We start from the raw sequence: 21,136 nt of genomic DNA, 5'->3' as shown, positions 1-21,136 counted from the left end.
AACTTTGAGAGTCAGGGTTGGTTACCTCTTTTGGACATTTCTCATCCCCTTACGGTTGTTTTGATTAGAGAGTTCTACTCGAACCTCTCTGTTCACTCCACTTCATCCAACATTCAGTTTGTGAAGAGTTGGATAAAGGGAGAAGAGTATGTCATTACTCCTCAGGTAGTGGCCTCTGCTCTTGGTGTACCTTTGGTACAACAACCTGTCTATCCTTATGATGAGGACCCTCCCCTTGATGAGATCTTGTCTCACATTACCGGTACTTCCATTCGATGGGTTTTGATCCTCGTATCACTACTCATGAGCTTACAAAGCTCAACTATCTGTTTTTCTGGATTGCTTGTCATTCTCTTTAGCCTATCTCTCACTTGCACACCATTCCTATTAAGCAATGTGCATTTTTGTATGCCCTTATGACTGATGCTCCTATGAGTTTTTCTACCCTTTTCATTCATTCTTTGGTTGAGGTTCATAGGAGTAGTTCTAAATCATAGTCTTTTCTTTCCTGTTTTTATTCATAGGATTTTGTTACATCTAGGTTTAGAGGTTTTTCTTACATCTGAGCCTGTCCATATTATTGCTTCCATAGGTGCCACCTTTCTTAGGCAGAGAGCTGCTTAGTTGGAAGCTAGCTCTAAATGCCCTCGAGTCAAGTCTTCTACAGGTGCTGCATCTCAGCCTCCTACTTTTGGCGACCCTATAGCTGAGGAGTATGTCGATCCCACAGCCGTTGTTGATCCTCCACCAACTTCTTCTTCGAGTGATGCTTCTTTACGGAGTATGCTAGAGACTGTCATGACCATTTAGGTGGCTTAGGGACAGATTTTGGTGGATGTGCTCATGGAGCTTCAGGCTTTGCGTGTTGATTTGGTGAGTTCTAGACGTTCTCCACCACCTCCTTTTGATGTTGAGTCTTGATTGCCCTTTGGCAATTCTTCACAAAAAATGGGGAGTACATACTGATGGAGATAGGGGGAGTTTTGATGTTTTTGGAGCTTTAGATTGTATCTAGGAGCTTTTTGTATATGTTTTTGGCTTGTGATGTATTTTTTTTTTCTCTTCTGATGTATTTATTTTCTTATAGGTTGTATATGTCAAGAGGAGACATTATGTTTTTTTATTTTTTATTTTTTTTTTTTTTCTGTTTCTTGTTTCACATGTGCAACATTGGCTATTGATTTATATTATGAGGTTATTCATGATATATGTCCTTTTTATTTTATGTTTTTGTGAAATCAAGAAGTTATTTTGTTTTACTTGTATTTTCCACACATGCGTTTATGTGTTTGTTGAGTGTTTCAGGAATATACAGGTTGATTCAATCGTGCTGCTATCTACACTAATAACTAATAGATAGTAATTAGGTTGAATTGTTTATTAGGCATTTTATTGTAATGGGCTGTTTTGTAACTTTGAGCATTTTTGTTTTGGTATATGTTTTGTTACGAATTGCCAACGGGGGAGTTTGTTAGGTTCTAAGGAATTAGGAACTAATGTATTAGAACTTCATTATGAATATGTTGGCAAACCATAATCAAAACATTCAGTCTAGATTTAGGTTGCTCAAAGTGTGTTTATGTGTAAAGTTGGAAATGAGTGTACTGTAGGATTTAATGTGTAAATCTACAAAGCTCGATTGATAAAAAATTAGACTTGATTGATCGAAGCTCATGTAGATTGTTTTTCTGCAGAATTTTCCAACTTAAGCCCAAGTCCATATGACTTGTAGCGTTTTATGTTTTGCTTCTAGTATAAAAAGAAAAACCCTAACCACATCTTAAATGTTGTTGATATGCTGTGTGTATGAATCTCTTGTGAGATTTAGAGGTATTTGCCTTCATACATACTTAGGGTTATCAAGATCAAAATTGATGTTGAGAACTTGGTGATCGCTTCAGTTGTTGCATAAAGAGCTTAAAGAAAACACAAGTGGGAGTGCTTGTGATTGTTGTGAATCCAAGAAAGAAGTAGTCCGTGGACTCGAAGCTGTCACGTGGTCGTGGTAGTAAGTTTTCTACTCAAGGTAGCAATAGGATGTTAATGGTCTAAGTCGCTATTGTAAAACTTCAATTCTTTCATGGTGGATTTGTTTTACCTTGAGGATAGCTAGGTTAATTAATCCTTCCCAAGTTTTTTACCGATTTGGTTTTCCTAGGTTATCATATCATTGTATTCTTTATTTTTCGCATTGTTTACTTGATATGATTTACTTGTGTTAACCTAGACTTGAATAATTTATCTAAGTAATCACTTGGCTAAATATCTAGGTTAATCAACTTGTGTTTTAAGGGGTCTAAAAACGTACAAAATCTAATATGGTAGGGATTATTGCTCAGCTCATACCCAAATCCCGATCTCAACTACTGATGATGAGAGAATAAGATTAAATTCTAAACCTCTCAGCTCCTAAGATACTTGGCCCATTTCATATATGTAATCTACAAATTGGTGGATATAGAAATGGAGGGTTAGATCGTAAAGGAGATAGTGACGTTGATTGTTGGAGAATGATCAAAATAAGAAGGAAGCAGTGGGCCCAAGTCAAAGTTCAAGTCTCTATGGAAGACTCCAGCAAATGGCGATGATGCTCCTCCTCCTTCTCCAGCAATGATTGGTACCTCACTTGAGTCTTTGGCTTGGTCTTATTGATGTCGTCGCTGTCGTAGCTTCAAAGATTAAACTGGCTTGCTCTTATAGTGAGTCTTGGCTTGCTTTTATATATAAGCTATTAGAAGATCCATTTTATTTTGAAATCGGTGAAAACTGAAAACTTAAACAAGGAACTCGATTTATAGTAAAAAAGGGTGTTCCACATTACAAGAAACTTAATTTTCTGAACTCGAGTTTCACGTGGCATTTTTAAAATATATAATACTTTTGAAAGTATTCTATAATTACTTGCATTTCAAAGCCAAAGTTCCAACCTATTTCCATTCAAACCCATTAATAAATCAACTAATCTTGCCACCCAGCAGATAGGGATGGCCATGGGTAGGGTATGGATCGGGTATGCCCATACCCTACCCAAAAAGTTTGCCCATGGATACCCAATTATCAATACCCATTAGTATCCATACTCGAATCTTACCCAAATATATTATCCATGGATATTCATATCCTACCTGAAACCCATTAAATTTTTTTTTTAGCCAAAACATTTTAACGTAAAAACTAAAAACTAACCGATCTTTAAAAAAGAAAAAACTAACCAATCTTAAAAAAGAAAAAACAAAGCTTTGAATATCACGGAAAATATCTCTCTTTCTCTTTCTTTTAAATCCAAATATGGAATTCACAAATTTAGAGAGTATTCAGATATGATTTGATGTTGATGAAGATGAGCGAGTACGAATTCGTGGGTGGTGAAAATGGTGGCGATGAGGACAGAGTGACAGAGTGAGAGGTTAGGCTACTGAGCATCGACGATTTGATGCTGTTATCGCAACTGTTGATACTGCTGGAGCTAGCTTCGGCATTCAGTATTTCGCTGGAACCCTACAGGACCGCCGTGGAAGTCAACCGCGTGTTGCAAACAACGTTCTCGACTCTTTGTGGGGTCAACCACTCGACAGCGAAGGGATCGCTATTCGAAATGACGGATTTAGATCCTGACCCAGACCAGGACCCGATGGTCGTGGAGGTGGACGAGAACGAGATTACCAATCGAGACGGGTTTGGGTCAGATCTGAAAAGATCGAGAAAAGACGACGAGTGTTGTGTGGAAATAGAAGTAGAAGAAGCCGATTCGGCACTCCGTAACAATGAGAACGACAAGTTGTCGGTGGCGGCCAAGATTAGCGATTCACAGACGTGGTGGATCAATGCTGCTATGACTGACCAAGAGATGTGCTTGGATGGGTTGGGAAGAGAAGAAAGTAGCTCTGGTCTAGAGAGGCAGAGAGAGTGTGAGTGATGGTGAGAGAGGTTTTGAGATTTTTATTTTTTACGAGTTGGGTTTGGATAATATCCATACCCTACCCGAACAATTCGGGTAATATCCATACCTTACCCAATTAAGCTCTATCCATGAAGAACCGGGTATTACCCGAAACATTTGGATCGAATAGGGTTGGATATCCATTACCCAATAAGTATGGCCATCCCTACCAGCAGATCATATCAACTAACCTTTCCGTTATAAAGCTACAATACGCCAATGCGTATCTTACAAATCTTCTAGCCTTTCCATTATTAGGATGCATCTCAAAAACTCTCAACTCAGAGTTACGATCGTGATTATGACTATTATAGGTGAGGCCGAAGAGAGAAGTAATCTCCAATATGAAAGACTTGAATGGAACTCAAATCCGACAAAACTACAGTATGTGGAAAGAATTTATATATTATTATTATTATTATTTATTTATTTTTTCCTGTTCAGATGTGGAAAGAGTCTTGACTTGTGAATATCAGTTGGTGGTCTCATAATTCCATTGAAAAGAAAATTTCTAAAAATGAGGTGTGGTGTAGGGTCATAAACGAAATTGTAAAACATCTATAGTTGTGGACGGAGGGGAACATTTAACAATTAACGTTATGTTTAGTGCGCAACTAAGACTTGTAAGCAAGTTAAATTTTTCCATTTAAAACGAAAAGGTAAGCAAGTTAATTTCAAGAAGGAAAAAAAAAAAAAAAAACTGGGTTTATATATATACACACACACATCGTGGGTTTAGCCAACCCCAGGGAGAAAAATCCACTAAGTACAATCAAAGTGCTTAGAATAAATTAATATCAACCCCTAATCTCTATTGCAACCTCCACTAAATCCCTATTCACATGCCCACATGCAATTCCAAGTCGTTGGACTCTTGTACTCTAGATTTTGTTGACACAAACTTTCGGCTCGCGACTTCAAGGACCACCTCGAAGATTCTTCACAGCAACGTGACAATGTAGGCTTTGTGCGGTTTCAAGCTCTTGTATCACAAATATGATCAGCATGGTATTTTCCATAACAACAACCACAGCACAGGGGTCTAGGATCACACTTAGGTAATAAAACCACAACAAGTGTACCTGCTCTGATACCAATTGAAAGTTCAAAAAACGTGTATAAACACCTTTGAACGTTTAGACCCCCAAATTACAACTTAACCAATTCGAGCAATATGTCAAACAACTAGTGTGCGGAAACTTAACATATGCTATAATATGGAATTGGTAAAAAATTATCTAAGCCAAAACAAAATATAATCCACAGCAGATAATAAAAAGGCAAAGATAGAGAGGAAGGAAGATGCAAACACAAAGACAACACACGATGTGTTATCGAAGAGGAAACCGAAGCTCTCGACGTAAAACCTCTCCGCCGCCCTCCAAGCGGTAAACAATCCACTAGAAAATACAGTTGGGATACATGGACAGCAATAGACCCTCCAAGCCTAATCTACCCAATGCACCTAAGCCCTCCAAGCTTCTTACTCCAACGAGGTTGCACCGAACCTTTTTCTTTTCTAGCTTCCCGAATTCCGCTATTAGACCGTAGCATCAACCAATGAAAATTGGTTCCTTCCTAACTGCTTCCCAGAAATCCAAACAGCTGTCTCACAGTGATGATAATGGTGAGAACCAGGTTTGGTATAATGCCTCTCAAGGATTTGACAATGGAGAGGAAGAGAGTTGAGGAATTTGAAGAGACTCTAAGGTATAGATTGTGGGTGAATCAATCTTGTTTTTCTTTAGGGTTTCTCTCTCAAAATTCTCTCTGGAAACTCTCTTTCAATCGTGGGTAAAAGGGGTATTTATACTGGAGTGGGAGAGGAATGTGAAACGTCAGGTTTAACAAAACAGGGGTGGCTTGCGGCTTGACCTCGCAGCTTGACTAAGTCGCGAGATCCAGTCGCGAGATAACCGTATGGCCAGTTGTCCTGTTTTGTCCTGTAGTGCTCCAGCTTGCATGACTGTTCACCTTCCAGCATGCTTGGCACGTGTGCTGCATCTGGCGGCTTGAAGCCGCGAGTCACCCGCGAGTCTCTCTTTTCTTGCACACTCTTGAGCAATCTTCACTCTATCTCACTCACTACCCTTACATCACACCCGCCTAAATACAGGATTACTAAATGCTGAATTACAAGCAAATTTGGCACGGAATAAAGCCAATTAGATGGTTGAATAAATTCAACCTTACACTATCTGAAATGAAAAAATTTATTAATTGGGAATCAAATAGAATAGTTCCAGTTGAATATATTTTCAACAACAAAACGCATACATAAATTAGTATGAACAATATTGTATGAGTCACTACAGAAACAATTTTGGTTTGATCCTCAAATTGTGAAAACTGGAATTATTGACCATTGTATATAGTGCACTCCAACTCTCCATAAACACATTGAAACATGCTTTATACCAAGCCAGGAGAGAAACAGCTCCAGATGTAACCATTACTTGGAAACAGGGTATTGACAACATAATGAGCAGAATGGAGGAGTTCTGCCTGGAAACGTCTAATCTCATCCTTTTCGTATGTCTGCCCAGGTGCGTGAAAAATTGCAATACAGATAAACCGTATGTTCTCATCTTGTACAGCGTGATCACCACCATAGACTGAATGTGGAGGCATGCCAGTCCTCACATAACAAAAATGTCTATTTCCCATGTGAAGTAGGCTTGATGAGGATTGCAATTGTGGAGGAAAATTTACAAAAGCATCCTTACGCATCTCCTCTGAGACAAAATGAATGTGGTGATTTTTAAACAACCTTGCAGGCTTAAACAAACTTCTTGTATGATGGACCTTCTTTGCTTCCTCTTCTTCTTTCACCTTTTCCTCCTCTATTTCCTCCTCCTCCTCCTCCTCTATCTCCTCTATTTGCCCCTCTTCCTCCTCCTTTATCTCCTCCTCCTCTACTAATGGGGCTATCGCAGCTATACTGTTGTGGTAACATCCATAAAGGGTGTTCTCTACAAATTTTGTCTTACCCAGGGATGCTTGCGTATTTTATCCATCGATATGTGTCAAGATCGAAAAAATAGAGGGGTCGTTTTCCCTCCCACTGCCATGCTACAAGGACAGCCTTCCTTCCCACAACAATATGCCCAACCCAACTCGTGTTCACATTCCTTATGGGGGGATTTGGCAATTTGGTCCACTTATCATCTATAGGATCATAGATCTCAAAGTAAGCAAAGTTTTTAAGATCTAAATCCTTTATTTTACATATGTCACTGATGCTCATTTTGATTGTGCTTCCAACCATGCAAATCTTCCCATCGGCCACAAAGGCCCTGGGGCTGGCCTTTCCACTGTTCATCGATGTACTGCATTCTAGCAACTTATCCAACAAAGAATCACCTGAACCACCAATATTGGACAGGTCTAGAATGTAAACCTCCCACGAGAAAACATCCCGTTCCACATTCTTAAGCTTCTTCTTTACATCTTCATCAATGTGTGGGTCATCAATATTGAATTCACCACCAAAAAAGTACAATTTGGAGCCCAAAGAAACGCAACAAATGCAACAATTTTTTTTTTTTTTTTCTTGTGTAGAAATCACAATGGCCAATGGTTATGGGTGGTTATGAGACTATAGAATTTCAACTTATGTAATTCATTAACTAGAATCCACACTTGTTTCCATCTAAACAACGGAAATACTGTCATAAATTCAACTTTTAGAGAAAAACTAGATAATTTCATGTGCAATGCATAGATACTTGGCAAATTTATTTGAAATAATTTTTATGTTTTAGACCTATTTATAATACACATTTTGTTGTATAATATTTATGTTTTACCACAATATTGTTGAATGCTTTGAAACTCAATTTTCTTAATTCATATTTTATATAAAAAATTTGTCATAAAATTGGTTTTCAAATATTGAGTGAAATTGCTCTATTAATCTAAATTTATGAAGTTAGCACAATTAAGATTTTTGGACATTTCTAGGAGACTAAAATATTATATTATTGATTAAGAAAGACTATGTAGCATGTTAATTGTTAAGTAACATGTGGTAAACATTGCAGTTGCTCTTCACTTAGAACCTGAATTGTATTGCCATTCTGAAATAAAGACTAAAGTAGGATGCTAGTAATTGAAAAATTGGACTGCTTTAGTAAATTTGACAACCTCTAACAAAGATAATTATACTGCCCCCTCATGCCATGATCTTTAGCTCTCTCAAAAATCTAACAAAACAGAGAGGACTCCTAACTATTCCAACTCTGCAACCAACTGACAATATTTTTGTGTTTTAGGCATGGAGACAATGGATTGAAGAGAGACCTCTAGAGCTATTGGATGAAGTGCTAAATGACTCCTTCACATTGTCAGAGGCATTACGATGCATTCACGTAGGTCTATTATGTGTGTAAAAACAACCAAGTGATAGGCCAGACATGTCATCCGTGGTCCTACTGCTGGGGAGTGAGTTTATTGCCTTCACCAAAGCAGCCAGGTTTTTATACAAAAAGGAATCTGCCTGAAGCAGATTCTTGCTCTTCAAATTTAGTGAGCTTTTCTACGTTGGCAGCATGGTAGATTAGTCACTACAAACAAAGGAGAGGGTTTTCTTTTGAATAAAGTGACAAGATAAAGAATTATGCAGGTAAGTTAATTGTAAAGTTGTCACCTCTTTGCCCTGCCTACTAGTTTCCCACGCTGTAAGTTTGATATGATATTTGCCAACATGTATTTCTTGAGCACCTAAATGCATGAATAATCATCTATTGCACCCTCTACATTATTTATATTATAAGGCAGATTAATATTCTAGTAATAACGAATGGAGAAATGGATTGCGAGATGGAGGACTTATCTTTTGTTTCTATTTATGTCCGATTGTGGTTGGATTGGGGATTGTTAAGGTGTTGAACAGGCGTATGCTGCTTGATTACTTGTTTGTGCTAAATCCAAAATGAATGGTTTAACAGGTCATGTCGTTAAATACCAACTAGTGTATTTGTTACACTCTTAAATGCATGCCACTTATGGGTATCTAATATCATTCACACCATCTGGCACGTTTTAGGCTCGAGGCTTTTCTTTAGCTTCAGTGGGAATTAATGACATGATATTTTTCCTTATGATAATGCAAAGTTGTTTCTGAAATACAGATTTTCATTTAGAAAAATAACATTTTCCCAACTAAGCACAGTAAACAATGTTTTCTTTTATAATCTGAAATGTAAAATTTGATAATTGGGAATCAGGTAGAGAAGTTCCAATGATTGAATATACTTTCACCAACTAAACACATACATAAATCAATATATATATAAAAACAGAGACCTCATGTGAGAGTACATGAGGTCCTGTCACATGGCACTCTAATATTACATTTAACATTTTTTATCTTTTTTATTAACTCTTTTTTACTGTTACCCAATAAATTATAGTAACTTATTTTTATTATTATATAAATTTAGCATTTTTTACCTTTTTTTATTTAGTTTTTTTTAACTGTTACCCAATAGATCATAGTAACTTATTGCATTTAACCATTTTTTTTTTTTTTACCTTTTTTCATTAATTTTTTTTACTGTAACCCAATAAATCATAGTAACTTATTTTTACTATTATATAAATTTAGCATTTTTTACCTTTTTTTATTAAGTTTTTTTTTTTTTTTACTGTTAGCCAATAGATCATAGTAACTTATTTTTACTATTATATTGATATGAGTTGTTCTTGACAATTAGACCAATTAGACCAAAAGTTATTCACTATAAAATTAATTACCTTTTAAAAGTAGACCAAACCTTATGAAAAACTCAGGCCCGGTTCTTACCTTACATATTATGACCCAAGTTTGACCATTCCCACGTGTAAATCAAAGCAAAAACTCTTACTCTCTTACAAACTCTCTTCTTCCTCCCCCACGTATAGATGATACTTCTAGAAAATCTCATTCTCATGAAATATCTCTTCATTTTTCCCCAATTTCAATTCAATATGCTTTTGTCTATTAATAATATTCTATGCAATTTATGCAGACAAATTCTCTATCATCGACCAGTGCAACAAAAATATATATAAATCTTGAGATCCCTCAAGTTGCTGAAATAATTGACAAGTGCATATTTCTAAAATTTATAATAACAAAAAAGTCTAATAAATAGCATATACTATCTCACAAAATGCCATTAACTTAATATTTTCTTTAAAAAAATTCAATAATAGGAATGGTCAAAAACATGATCCTATACAAGAAATACCAAGAATACATGCAAAACAATTTTCATAGGAGGATTTATCTTTAAATAATATGAAGACAATAGTAAAGATAAAATGCATTGAATTTGATCCTATGAAACAAGTTTGTTAATTATTTCAAATTATACTCATCATTTATGTAAAAAAATAATAACAGATCATATTATTTACATTAAAAAAATAATACATATTAATTTCAAAGTTCATTGCAAGATGTGAACTGCTAGGGTATTGCAATAATAAGTAACATTGATACAACAATGGGTTGGTATTACATTTTGTGTGTACTTTGTGAAATGAATGTCAAATTACAAACAGGATCATTTTGGTGTGCAAAATGTAAAACAAAAATAAATCTTTCTATCCCAAAGTTAGAGGCACTCACATTAACTACATACTCTCCAAATATTTATAATATATTTATCTCACTATAACTACTATATATATACAATTGCAAACTACTTCAGATACAGGATTCAAATTGAAGTTTTTAATGCAACTAACAAAACAAAGTTTGCGATATTTGATCGAGATGCCGAGAAAATCCTAAATAAATCTACAAGATCGAGATCTTGCTGAAAAATAAACTAACGTACAACTTATTTAAATTATTGTAAAAATATTGATATTGGAGAAGGAATCCCACATGATTTGGGGGAAAAAAAAGGAAAAAAAAAGGATTTCTCTACTTCATTTGAATGAATTTAATCTAAAAGATGGTTTTGAAAATTACATAGTTGCTAAGATTTTTTATGCACCTTCAAATAATAAAAAGGTATGGAAGAAAAAAAAAACACAATTTAACATGCTATATTAATTCTTTTTGCTGCACTATTCCAAAATTAACAAAAATAAAAAATTTACAAAAAACAATCACATCATTGAAATTTAATATAAATGCAAATACCTATGAAAAATCTTAGCAACAAAGTCCAAACTTTGTAAGATCTAATCAAGAATCTCTCAGTGCCAATTCATTAGTAATTAACACAAATGATGCAACAAAAGGAAAAAAATGATGAAAGCTCAAAAATTGAACAAATATGGACGGACTAAATTTCAAATGTTGAAGATGGAGAAACTTATGATGACAACAAGCGTCACCATACCACAATAACAAAGCATTGAAGAAAAAAAAAATCGTAATGAAGCTTTTTATTACATCACATAATAAAAATCCATAATATAGAATGAATTAATATGCTTTTATCAACTTTTATTATACAATATTACTCCAAGTTGTTTTCATTATTGCTCATTACTTGAACAAAATAATTATAATAGATATATGTGTGCAATTTATAATTGTTACTTTTTATGATAAACTCATTAGTAATAAAATTTTATAATAAATATGCTATAATATATGTATAATATTTTCCAAAAACAAATTTACATAAAACATTATAACATTATCCGTGTATCGCATGGGAAACTTACTAGTTAGTATGAACAGTAGTACATGAGTTCACTAAAGCCATAATTTTGGTTTGATCCTCAAATTGTGAAAACTGTAATTATATACCATTGTATATAGAGCACTCCAAATCTCCATAAATACATTGAAACATGTTTTAGGCAAATGCTTTATCGAGCCTCTAGCAATGTAATTGTTAGTCCATTTGTTGAAAATCCTTCTTGCTTGATTGGTGAAGAATCCATTTCTGATAGATGTCTTCCAGTGTGAAAACCAGGCTCTTTAGGCTCAGGCAGTGCAGTCTCACTACTCAACATTAAAACCACTGTAGACATGGTCGGTCTATATTCTGGACATTGCTGCACACATAACAGACCTACATGAATTGATCGTAACACTTCGTTTGGATTGCACAATTCCTTTTCTGAATTATCAATTAGTTCCAATTGTCTGTCCTCCTTATATAGTCTCCATGCCTGAGAATTTAGATCACTTGTAAATGTAAGTTTAGGGGGAAAAGAGATTATATTGAAACCCTGAAAGTTAGCAAAATATGGCCAAAATCACTCATCTGAAAATTTAAAACAGAAAATAACAAAACAAAACCAGAAGGGATTATATTGGTTGACATCACTTACATGTCCAAGAAGGTTAAGATTGTGGTCTGGATGAGAGAATTCCCTGTTTCTCTTACCACTCACTATCTCTAATACCAAAACACCAAAGCTATACACGTCAGATTTTATTGAAAAGAGTCCATCAATTGCGTATTCTGGAGGCATGTAACCACTGCAGAAAATTATTCATTAAATGAACATGTTTATGGATAGCGGTTGCAATTACAATATATGTGGAGATTCTTACAATGTTCCAACCACTCTGCTTGTTTTTGCTTCAGTTTCGTCTGCTCCAAAAATTCTAGCCATGCCAAAGTCAGCAATCTTTGGATTCATCTCATAGTCCAGTAAAATATTGCTAGCTTTTAGATCTCTATGAATAATTCTCAATCTGGAATCTTGATGAAGATAAAGTAGCCCCCGTGCAATCCCATTGATAATGTGGAAGCGCTTAGGCCAATCTATTAATATGCTTCGATTTGGATCTGCAAGTTTAACATCAAAGTTAATTCATGCTGGGGCTGTCAATTATTTAAATATTCACTGAACCTAAAATCAAATAACGTTGCTAACATGGACATTCTGTACAAGTAATTTCAAGTGGCTGCAAAGGTAACAATCATAGCAAAAACTAGGACCACAATCTGTACAGAAATATTGGTTCAAGTGAAACAGTAAGGAAAAATGCTATTTGGTGCAATTTCCATCCTGAAGATCTACAAAACTATGACTGCTCTAAACATTAATTCAACCAGAAGTTGCAGAACTTAAAAGCTAATCTAGATAAATTTACGGTCTAAATAAGCTAAGATCTTGATGAACCCAAACCAAAAATGAAGTAGTCCAAGCTTTTGTTGGGCATGTATTCATATATCAGCATTCTTTCTTCTTCTTGAATGCAACATCCTAAAATCTTCACGAGGTTACGATGCTGAAGCTTGGAAATGCTCAAAACTTCATTTTTGAATTCGTGGAGTCCTTGTCTTGAATATGCTGAGAGCCTCTTAACTGCTATTTCTTTATTTTCTTGTCCCTCTGTTAGTATGCCCTGTGTATTATCATTATTAATAGGCATCAGTCACAAACGTTCAGCTATAAGGGATATTATACTTTTATATATTGCTTGTACGCATGCATTCATATTTATAAATGTCTGAAAAAGTTCTATGTGCTGAAAAGACTATTTATAACCCCCACCTAGATGACTTTATAAACAATAGAATATAAAAAATAGTTTGTGTAGAGTCTGCAGACATTAATTTCATATTTCTGCAAAAGAAGTCATCTTTTTTAGTTAATTACCAATACCTGTACATGCACCAAATGCACAGAATTTCTTGTAAATTTCACAAGAATAGACTCATAAGTTAATAATTTCATTCAGAAAGCAAACTGCTACTGAAATATTAGGTAAGTTCAATAAGATAGTTTGCTTTACTAAGCTGAAGTTATCAACAAAACTACAGAATCGGAACTAAATTCAAGGGCAGAAATACTATTTTGGTGCCTGAAATTGGTTCCATGTAGAGTGGATAGTCCCAACCATATTTATGGAACTGTATAGCTGTCTTTCTATTTAGATACCTTGTAAACCTGTCCAAAGCCACCTTTTCCAAGCACATTCTTAACTGAAAAGTTATCTGTGGCATAAGCTATTGTAGCAAATCTGAATAATGGTAGCTCTAAATCGTCATTCTCACTTCCAGTGGTGAAGTCCTGTATTGGTCCCGGATTGTATAAAATAATTCCTGCAAAGAATGGAGCGCATATGAAATAAGGAAGGAATACATATATTTCAGGAATGTTGAAATTTTAAAAACCCGTGGAACATTTATGAGTTAGATTATTCCAGTCAATGCATTCCAAAGTGGTACTCACTGACATACTGTGATCCTGACTGATTGATCCAAGACATGGTAAAGAAAACAAAAACATACTATAAATGATTGCCAAGATGAGGTTGGACAAGAAATTAGAAATCAAAATATGAAATAGGATTGATTTGGCATTGTGGTTGTCAGATTAGTCATCCTTCCTTATAACACAATTTTTCACTGATCAAACCGGATTTTGGTATTTTTTTACATGTATTACCTTCTCTTTTAGGCTTCTTCTTCAAGACATATATCATCAAGCATGGGCCAAGGAGAGCCATTCCAAAAGATAATAAAGCAATAACTATGATCCTCACTTGTTTCTTTCTTTTCGAGCTTCCATATGCTGCTGCAATCATCAATTCAATATAAGAAATTAGCATTAGCATTATGGAAAATAATTGTCTCAGATCACTTTATCAGTTTCTCACATATGGACTAATTCCTAATTGTTCATTCTGTTTCCATATGCTTATATTTCAATTTGCCTCATTTACAAATATTGAATCCAAACAAAATTTATTTAAGAGTAAGAAAAATGAACCTTACCTAATTCAGAGGCTGCCATCCTAATGTAAATGTCTTGCCCATATTCAGCGTACACTCTTATATCAATCAGTTCTCCAAACCAAAGTATGCAACCACTTCCTCCTCCGGTAATGTCCAAACTAGAATAAGCTGTACAGGTGCAGTTCTTCAAGCACACATCCCTGCATTCATCAAGGTCCATTGTCCTGTTATACCAGGACTGCCTTGTGTCTGGCAATTTAATTCCAGAGTATTTTAGAAAGCCCTCACCAGCCCCACAATTTAAAGGTGTCTTCAGTACACATCCATGTGACCAATCCGTCGCATTCCAATCTTTTGGAAATTTTGGCACAAATCCTGTCAAACACTCACAAGCTGGGGAGTTGTCGATGTTGCAACTACCATATGCACCACATAGTGCGTACCTGTCACAGCCATCCATTTGTACTGTTAAGTAAAGGCTCCAATTCTGTGTTCTATTAATCCATATAAGCCGCTGCAATTTGCCATCAGGACTTAAAACCATCCTTGAAACAACCGAGTCATTAATAAGCTTATAAGTATAGTAAGTCTCCACCGGATTGGAAACATGTTCATATTTATAAATTGGGTTGGGTTGCAAATTAGGCATACCACTGAAATGTAGACCATTCCATGGTCCTGCCCGGAATAACACTGTTGGTCCCTCCCTAAGAATAAACTGTGGTAATCCATTTGGATCAAGCTGATTAGTATAATCACCTCCTGAAGGGTCGTCAGGGCTCTTCCATGATGTCAACACTAGACTCAAGCCAGTTACCAAATTAAATCCGTACTTCATACCAGGCAGAAACGTATCAGCTGGATGATCAAAACTCTGCCAAATTATATTTTCTGCATCACTATTTCCATCTCTCACTATAAAGTTTCCTGTATCAAGAAGCTGCGCAACAGGGTTGCTTGCTGCTCTTGATGAATTGGAAGACCAAATGGCATTGTTAGCTTCATCCGTTAGGACAAGAATTCCATGGTCCACAAGTTTGAAAGCTCCTGTTGTATTGTTAAGAGGGGTATCTCTGTTGGCAACCCATACCACTGTCATTGTAGATATCTTCTTGTACCATATTCCTATATACCAAGTTTTGGAATTACCTGGGCTAAAGAATCCTAGCTCAAAATTCCCACCCGAAGAAACTAAAGTCTGACCGTCTCTTATTGACTGAGTTACAACAATGGTGTCTACTGCTGTTGTAATTACAAAGATGGAGAATATATAACACAAAAAGTAGAGCACAAAATAGACTTGCATGGGTTGCCTCATGCTTCTTATGAGCCAAGTGGACCTATACAAACTAATATACTGCAGGACTGACATAGAAAAAATGAAATGCTAGAGCATTTCCAGCTTCCAAAGCCCTTTGCTATTAGAACTTTGAAGGGAACATGAAGGGCCTCCTATGAATTGCAAGTTCTTAAATTACATTGTTCAAACATTAAAGTATAAAATTAAAGCATCACCTTCTTCATATTTCTTACTTTTTTTTTTGGGTTTTGTTTTTTAAGATATATTATGCAGGCCTTATTGTAATTTGAATTGGTGAACACATAATGGAAAGGTACTGTATTTTGAAAGGTACTCAAGGAGTAGAGAATTATCATCACGATGCTGTTTTGAACGGTTGACAAAGAGTCGCTATTATTTTCTATATATAAATCTATATATTACTAAAAGCTAAAACATAGCATTTAATGTTGCTACGCTCAAGTTGAGCCGCATCAATAGCCATGTCGTTACCATTTTTTTTTCTTGAATTTGTCCTACAATTTAAAAATAGTTTTCCTAAATTTAAAAATACTAATAGAAAGAAAATAATTCCCAATCCTATCTCTTACACGGTTACAATTTTAGATGGCAAGCCTTTGTGTTCTATAGTTACAATTTCAAATGGCAGCCCTTTGTGTTTCACGATCACAATCTCAAACAACAACCCTTCAGCTTCCTAATGCCAGACTATGGCTTTCTAACTCCATATATTTCTCTCTTCAGACTATTTTAATACAATTTAAAAATAGTTTTCCTAAGTTTAAATATACTAATAAAAATCTATATCTATCTATATATTATTACTAAAAGTTGAAGTGTAGCATTTAATGTTGCTACGCTCCTGTTGAACCACATCAGCAACCAAGTCATCATCTTTTTTCTTTTCAATTTTTCATATAATTGTTTAACATTTAAAGTGAATTAATAACTCCATTATATTAAAATCAAAATATCATATTAATCTTATTTTTAATTATTCTTATTTATTATTATACTTTCTTCAATTTTTCTCATTCCATTTTAATTTTTCATATCCCCACTACTCTCTAACTTAATATCACTATTCCCCTACCCCTTTATCTTCTTTTATTTTTGACTCTTCTTATTCTTAACCTCTTACTATAAATTTGTTGTTCTCTCAATCATTCCATGCATGATTTTCTATTTTTATACACACAAAAAGTTCTCTCTCTCTCTCTCTCTCTCTCTCTCTCTCTCTCTCTCTTAGTTTTTGGTGTATTTTTTAATTTTGAACTTTTGTATTCTTTACAATTCTACTTTGAATTGATATGATTTAGTTTTGTGTTTTCTGCTGTTATCTTTTTAATTCTTATTTGATTGCAATCATTCCATTGCAAGGAATACATGCATTTTTTATTATTGATTCAAAATAGGATAGGTAATTCTTTTCATCATTGTCATAAATCATGTTGACCCCAAACTTCTTCACTTGGAAACCATTGCTTATTATGTATTATTGAATACTCCATTTCATCTCCGGCTTCCAATAGAGTGCAACCACAGATATTCCTAACATGGTATTACACGACAATTCTTTTGTTGATATTGCCATGTGATTTTCTTGGTATAATTTTTTAATTCATAGATTATAGTGAATCCATTCACATCATGAAAGCTTCTTGCAAATATCGCACATAAAGACCATCCTTGAATCTTTTGCTTTACTAGCGTGGGCACAACAAAATATAAAATTGATCCCTTACTCTACTCAAGCCAGTTTGGAAGCTCACCCAAAGGAAGGAAAACACTAAAACTGTCGGTTGCAATCAATTCCTAATAAATTAAATCATGGGCAACAAATTATCATCCAAATTGATAGTTTAAAACCCACAATCAAATTAGGAGAGAGAGATAGTGGAGATAGAGAGTCATTATCTCTTTCATTTTATTTTATTCAACATTTAAATTCAGCAACATCCTCCATAATCCATATCATTAAATTATTTATATTTTGTCTCATTTAAAAAAAAAATTAAACACATAATATTTTACTTAAATTCAAATAAATAAAATTTGTTCTTATAAAGTCTTCCCATGAAATCTTACAATGGAAAAATGAAATGCAAAACAAATACCAATTTAGAAACACTAAATTTAAAAAAATAATAATAATAATAATAATAGAATTTCAAACCAAACATAACTGAAAAAACTAATAGTGATGGCTATACTAATTTAATGGCAGCAAAATGGAATGAAAAAAAAAATAAAAATAAACATTACAATGCATATTTAGTACATTAGAATTATTATCAAATTTGGGAAAACAATAGGATGCCAACGAATAAACAACAAGAGAGAGATTTATAGGTAATAAAGTGTAGAGAGAGAAAGAAAAATAAAAGAAATTAAACGTCAATTTGTAACTGTTATTTAGAAAATAAAGAGGCCAACAAGTACATGATGGGAGGAGTAAAAAAAAAAAAAAATAGAGATGGCATTACGGAGGACATTAAAAACTTTATAGTGTAATAAAATTAATTGTAGCATTTATTTTTACTATGCTCCATTGTAGTCACGCGACCATGTTATTATCCTTTTTCTTTCCAAATTTTCCTATAATTTTTTTAATGTTTAAAGTGAATTAAAAAATCTATTATATTACAATCAAAATATCATATTTTTCTTTTTTTAAACTATTCTTCTTATTATTAAATTCTAAACTTATTTTTACACTTTCTCTAACCTTTCTCATTCCTTTTACATTTTCATCTCTCCACAATTCTCTATCTTAATATCAATATTCATCTTGCCATTTATCTACATTTATTTTGCCTTTGTTTTTATTCCCTCTCCCATTCTATGCATAATTATCTCTCTCTCTCTCTCTCTCTCTCTCTCTCTCTCTCTCCCCCCCCCCCCCCCACACACACATATATAAATATATATATTATATTTTTTTTTTGAGTTTTGTGGATTTTTTTTCTTGCATTTCTACTTTAGGTTAATGGATTTTTGTATTTTTCAGGATTCTAAGGGGTAAGGGGTTGATACAATTTATTTTTGTGTTTCAAGTTGTTATCTTTTTTTGTATTCTTCAGAATAATTTGGTGTTTATTGATAAGCATTTCATTTTTACTATTTTTCTTTTCATCTTATTTTATTCAAAATTTAAATTCAGCCATATCCTTCATATTATTAAATTATTTATATTTTCTATTGATGGGAATGACGAGATCACATTACCCTGACGAGATCAACAATAGTGACGAGGTAAAGCTTGACGACAAACGAGTCATCACTGACGAGGTAAAGAAAATCATTCAATGGCGCCAGCAGGTAACCTGAACAGTTACGAAACCAGCAAAGCAGACCATTGGAGCCTAATAAAAGCCCCATAATTGGGCTTAAGGCGTTACAAGAAAGAGGCATTAACACCCCAACGGCTAGCAGTCAAGCTCACATATATAAAGTCCACACATTGATAGCAGAAGGGACATATATACAAAAGCTCACTAAAAATACCTATTATCTTCTAGTTCTGTGAATTGTTATATTGTTCTAACTTTGGTATCGGAGGCGCTGTGGCAGGCACCACACTGGTGACCACCTTACCTGTAGATAATCAGCTGCTGACAGGGAGTTCCGTCTGCCTACTGTGACTGACGAGTTTGCACCTCATCAGTTTGGCGCCGTCTGTGGGGACGATATTTTCAGATTCATATCTGAGAGCGTAGTTCCCATCAACCCTCTACATTCAAATGGAATCCAACCCAGACTCAGCAGCCTTGGCCCAGCAAGTCCAGGCCCTTACAGCCACCATTGAAGAACTCACCAAACAGAACCAGGAAATGAAGCTACGGCTTCAGCAAGTCCAACAGGCTCAACAGGAAGAGAACCGGTCCAAAGATAACATGGAGGAAGAAGGGGATAGTCAACGGAGAGGAACCCCTCATAGACCAACTACTCTAGACGAGCAAAACTCGGACCTCCTTAGAGAAATGAGAAAGGAAATGGACGAGCTGAGGAGCGCCATTAAAGAAAAGACGGACCGAAGCGTGGACAAAATGGTAAGAGCTACGGATTCACCCTTCACCGCCGCGGTACTAGAATGCCCTGTGCCTTCAAAATTTCACTTACCTCAACTTGAGTCATTCGACGGGCTAAAAGACCCCCAGGATCACCTTAATACCTTCAAGACGACTCTGGGACTTCAATAACCACCTGACGAGATATTGTGCCGTTCCTTTCCGACAACTCTCAAAGGAGCTGGAAGAGAATGGTTTACTAAGTTGCCAAACTTGACCATAGACAACTTCGATCAGCTGAGTAGTGCCTTCTTGCGCCACTTCATAGGGGGACAACGCCCAAAGAGATCAGTAGACTACTTACTCACCATAAGACAGGGAGAGAAGGAGACTCTGAGGTCATATGTCAAGCGATTCACCCGGGAAACTCTGGAGGTAGACAAAGCTGATGACAAGGTACAGCTGATGACCTTCAAAGCAGGGTTGAGATCCAGAGACCTCGTGGCCTCTCTTGCAAAGAACCCCCCGAAGACGATGGCGGAGATGCTCCTGAAGGCACAAAAGTACATGAACGCGGAAGATGCCCTAGCTGCCATAAAAGATACCGAGAGGCCAGGAGACAAGGCCAAGAGGGAAGACGACCGTAGGGGGCAAAAGAGAGACAGACTAGATCATCAGAACAATGATGGGAATAGGAGGAAGGACGATAAAAATCCTCGGACGGTAAAATTTACTCCCTTGGTTATGCCTGTTGACAAGATTTTCCCGCAGATCAAGGACGAGCACTATCTCAAATGGCCCAGGCCATTACACTCATCCCCCAACGTACGTGACAAGAACAAGTATTGCCGGTTCCATAGAGACCTCGGCCACAACACAGAAGATTGCAGAGACTTAAAGGAGCAAATAGAGGAATTAATACGGAAAGGGAAGTTACAGAAGTATGTAAAGAAAGGAGAATATAGCAAGTTCAGAGACGACAACAGGACCCAGCGTGAATCCTTCACCCGGGAGGACGACCATCTGTCCCAGCCTCCACGCAAGGTGATCGGGGAGATAAACACGATCACAGGAGGACCATTCTCAAGAGGATCATTTAGATCACTCAGAAAAGCATACCATAGACAGGTGAACAGCGTCCACACCATGCCTCTGTCCCAGCACCGACGAACATGCCAGGACATGTCCTTCAGTGAAGGAGACGCTAGGGGAATAAAGCAGCCCCACAACGATCCCC

At 35.6% G+C, this 21,136-nt stretch overlaps 1 protein-coding gene across 1 annotated transcript; it reads right to left on the bottom strand.

The window, feature by feature from the left end:
• Positions 1-11,758: 11,758 nt before the first annotated feature.
• Positions 11,759-15,895, bottom strand: LOC115958306 (G-type lectin S-receptor-like serine/threonine-protein kinase At4g27290). Its single transcript, XM_031076709.1, has 7 exons — positions 14,629-15,895; positions 14,300-14,428; positions 13,790-13,953; positions 13,034-13,253; positions 12,453-12,690; positions 12,227-12,377; positions 11,759-12,064 (listed from the first exon to the last, which is right to left on the bottom strand). Exons 1-7 carry the CDS (start codon positions 15,893-15,895, stop codon positions 11,759-11,761), a joined length of 2,475 nt encoding a protein of 824 aa, XP_030932569.1.
• Between the last annotated feature and the right edge of the window lie 5,241 nt (positions 15,896-21,136).

The sequence above is a fragment of the Quercus lobata genome, chromosome 8, assembly GCF_001633185.2.
Source record: "Quercus lobata isolate SW786 chromosome 8, ValleyOak3.0 Primary Assembly, whole genome shotgun sequence".
NCBI lineage: Eukaryota > Viridiplantae > Streptophyta > Magnoliopsida > Fagales > Fagaceae > Quercus > Quercus lobata.
Note: the sequence above shows the minus strand (reverse complement) of the source record. Positions and strands in the feature narration are given on the sequence as shown.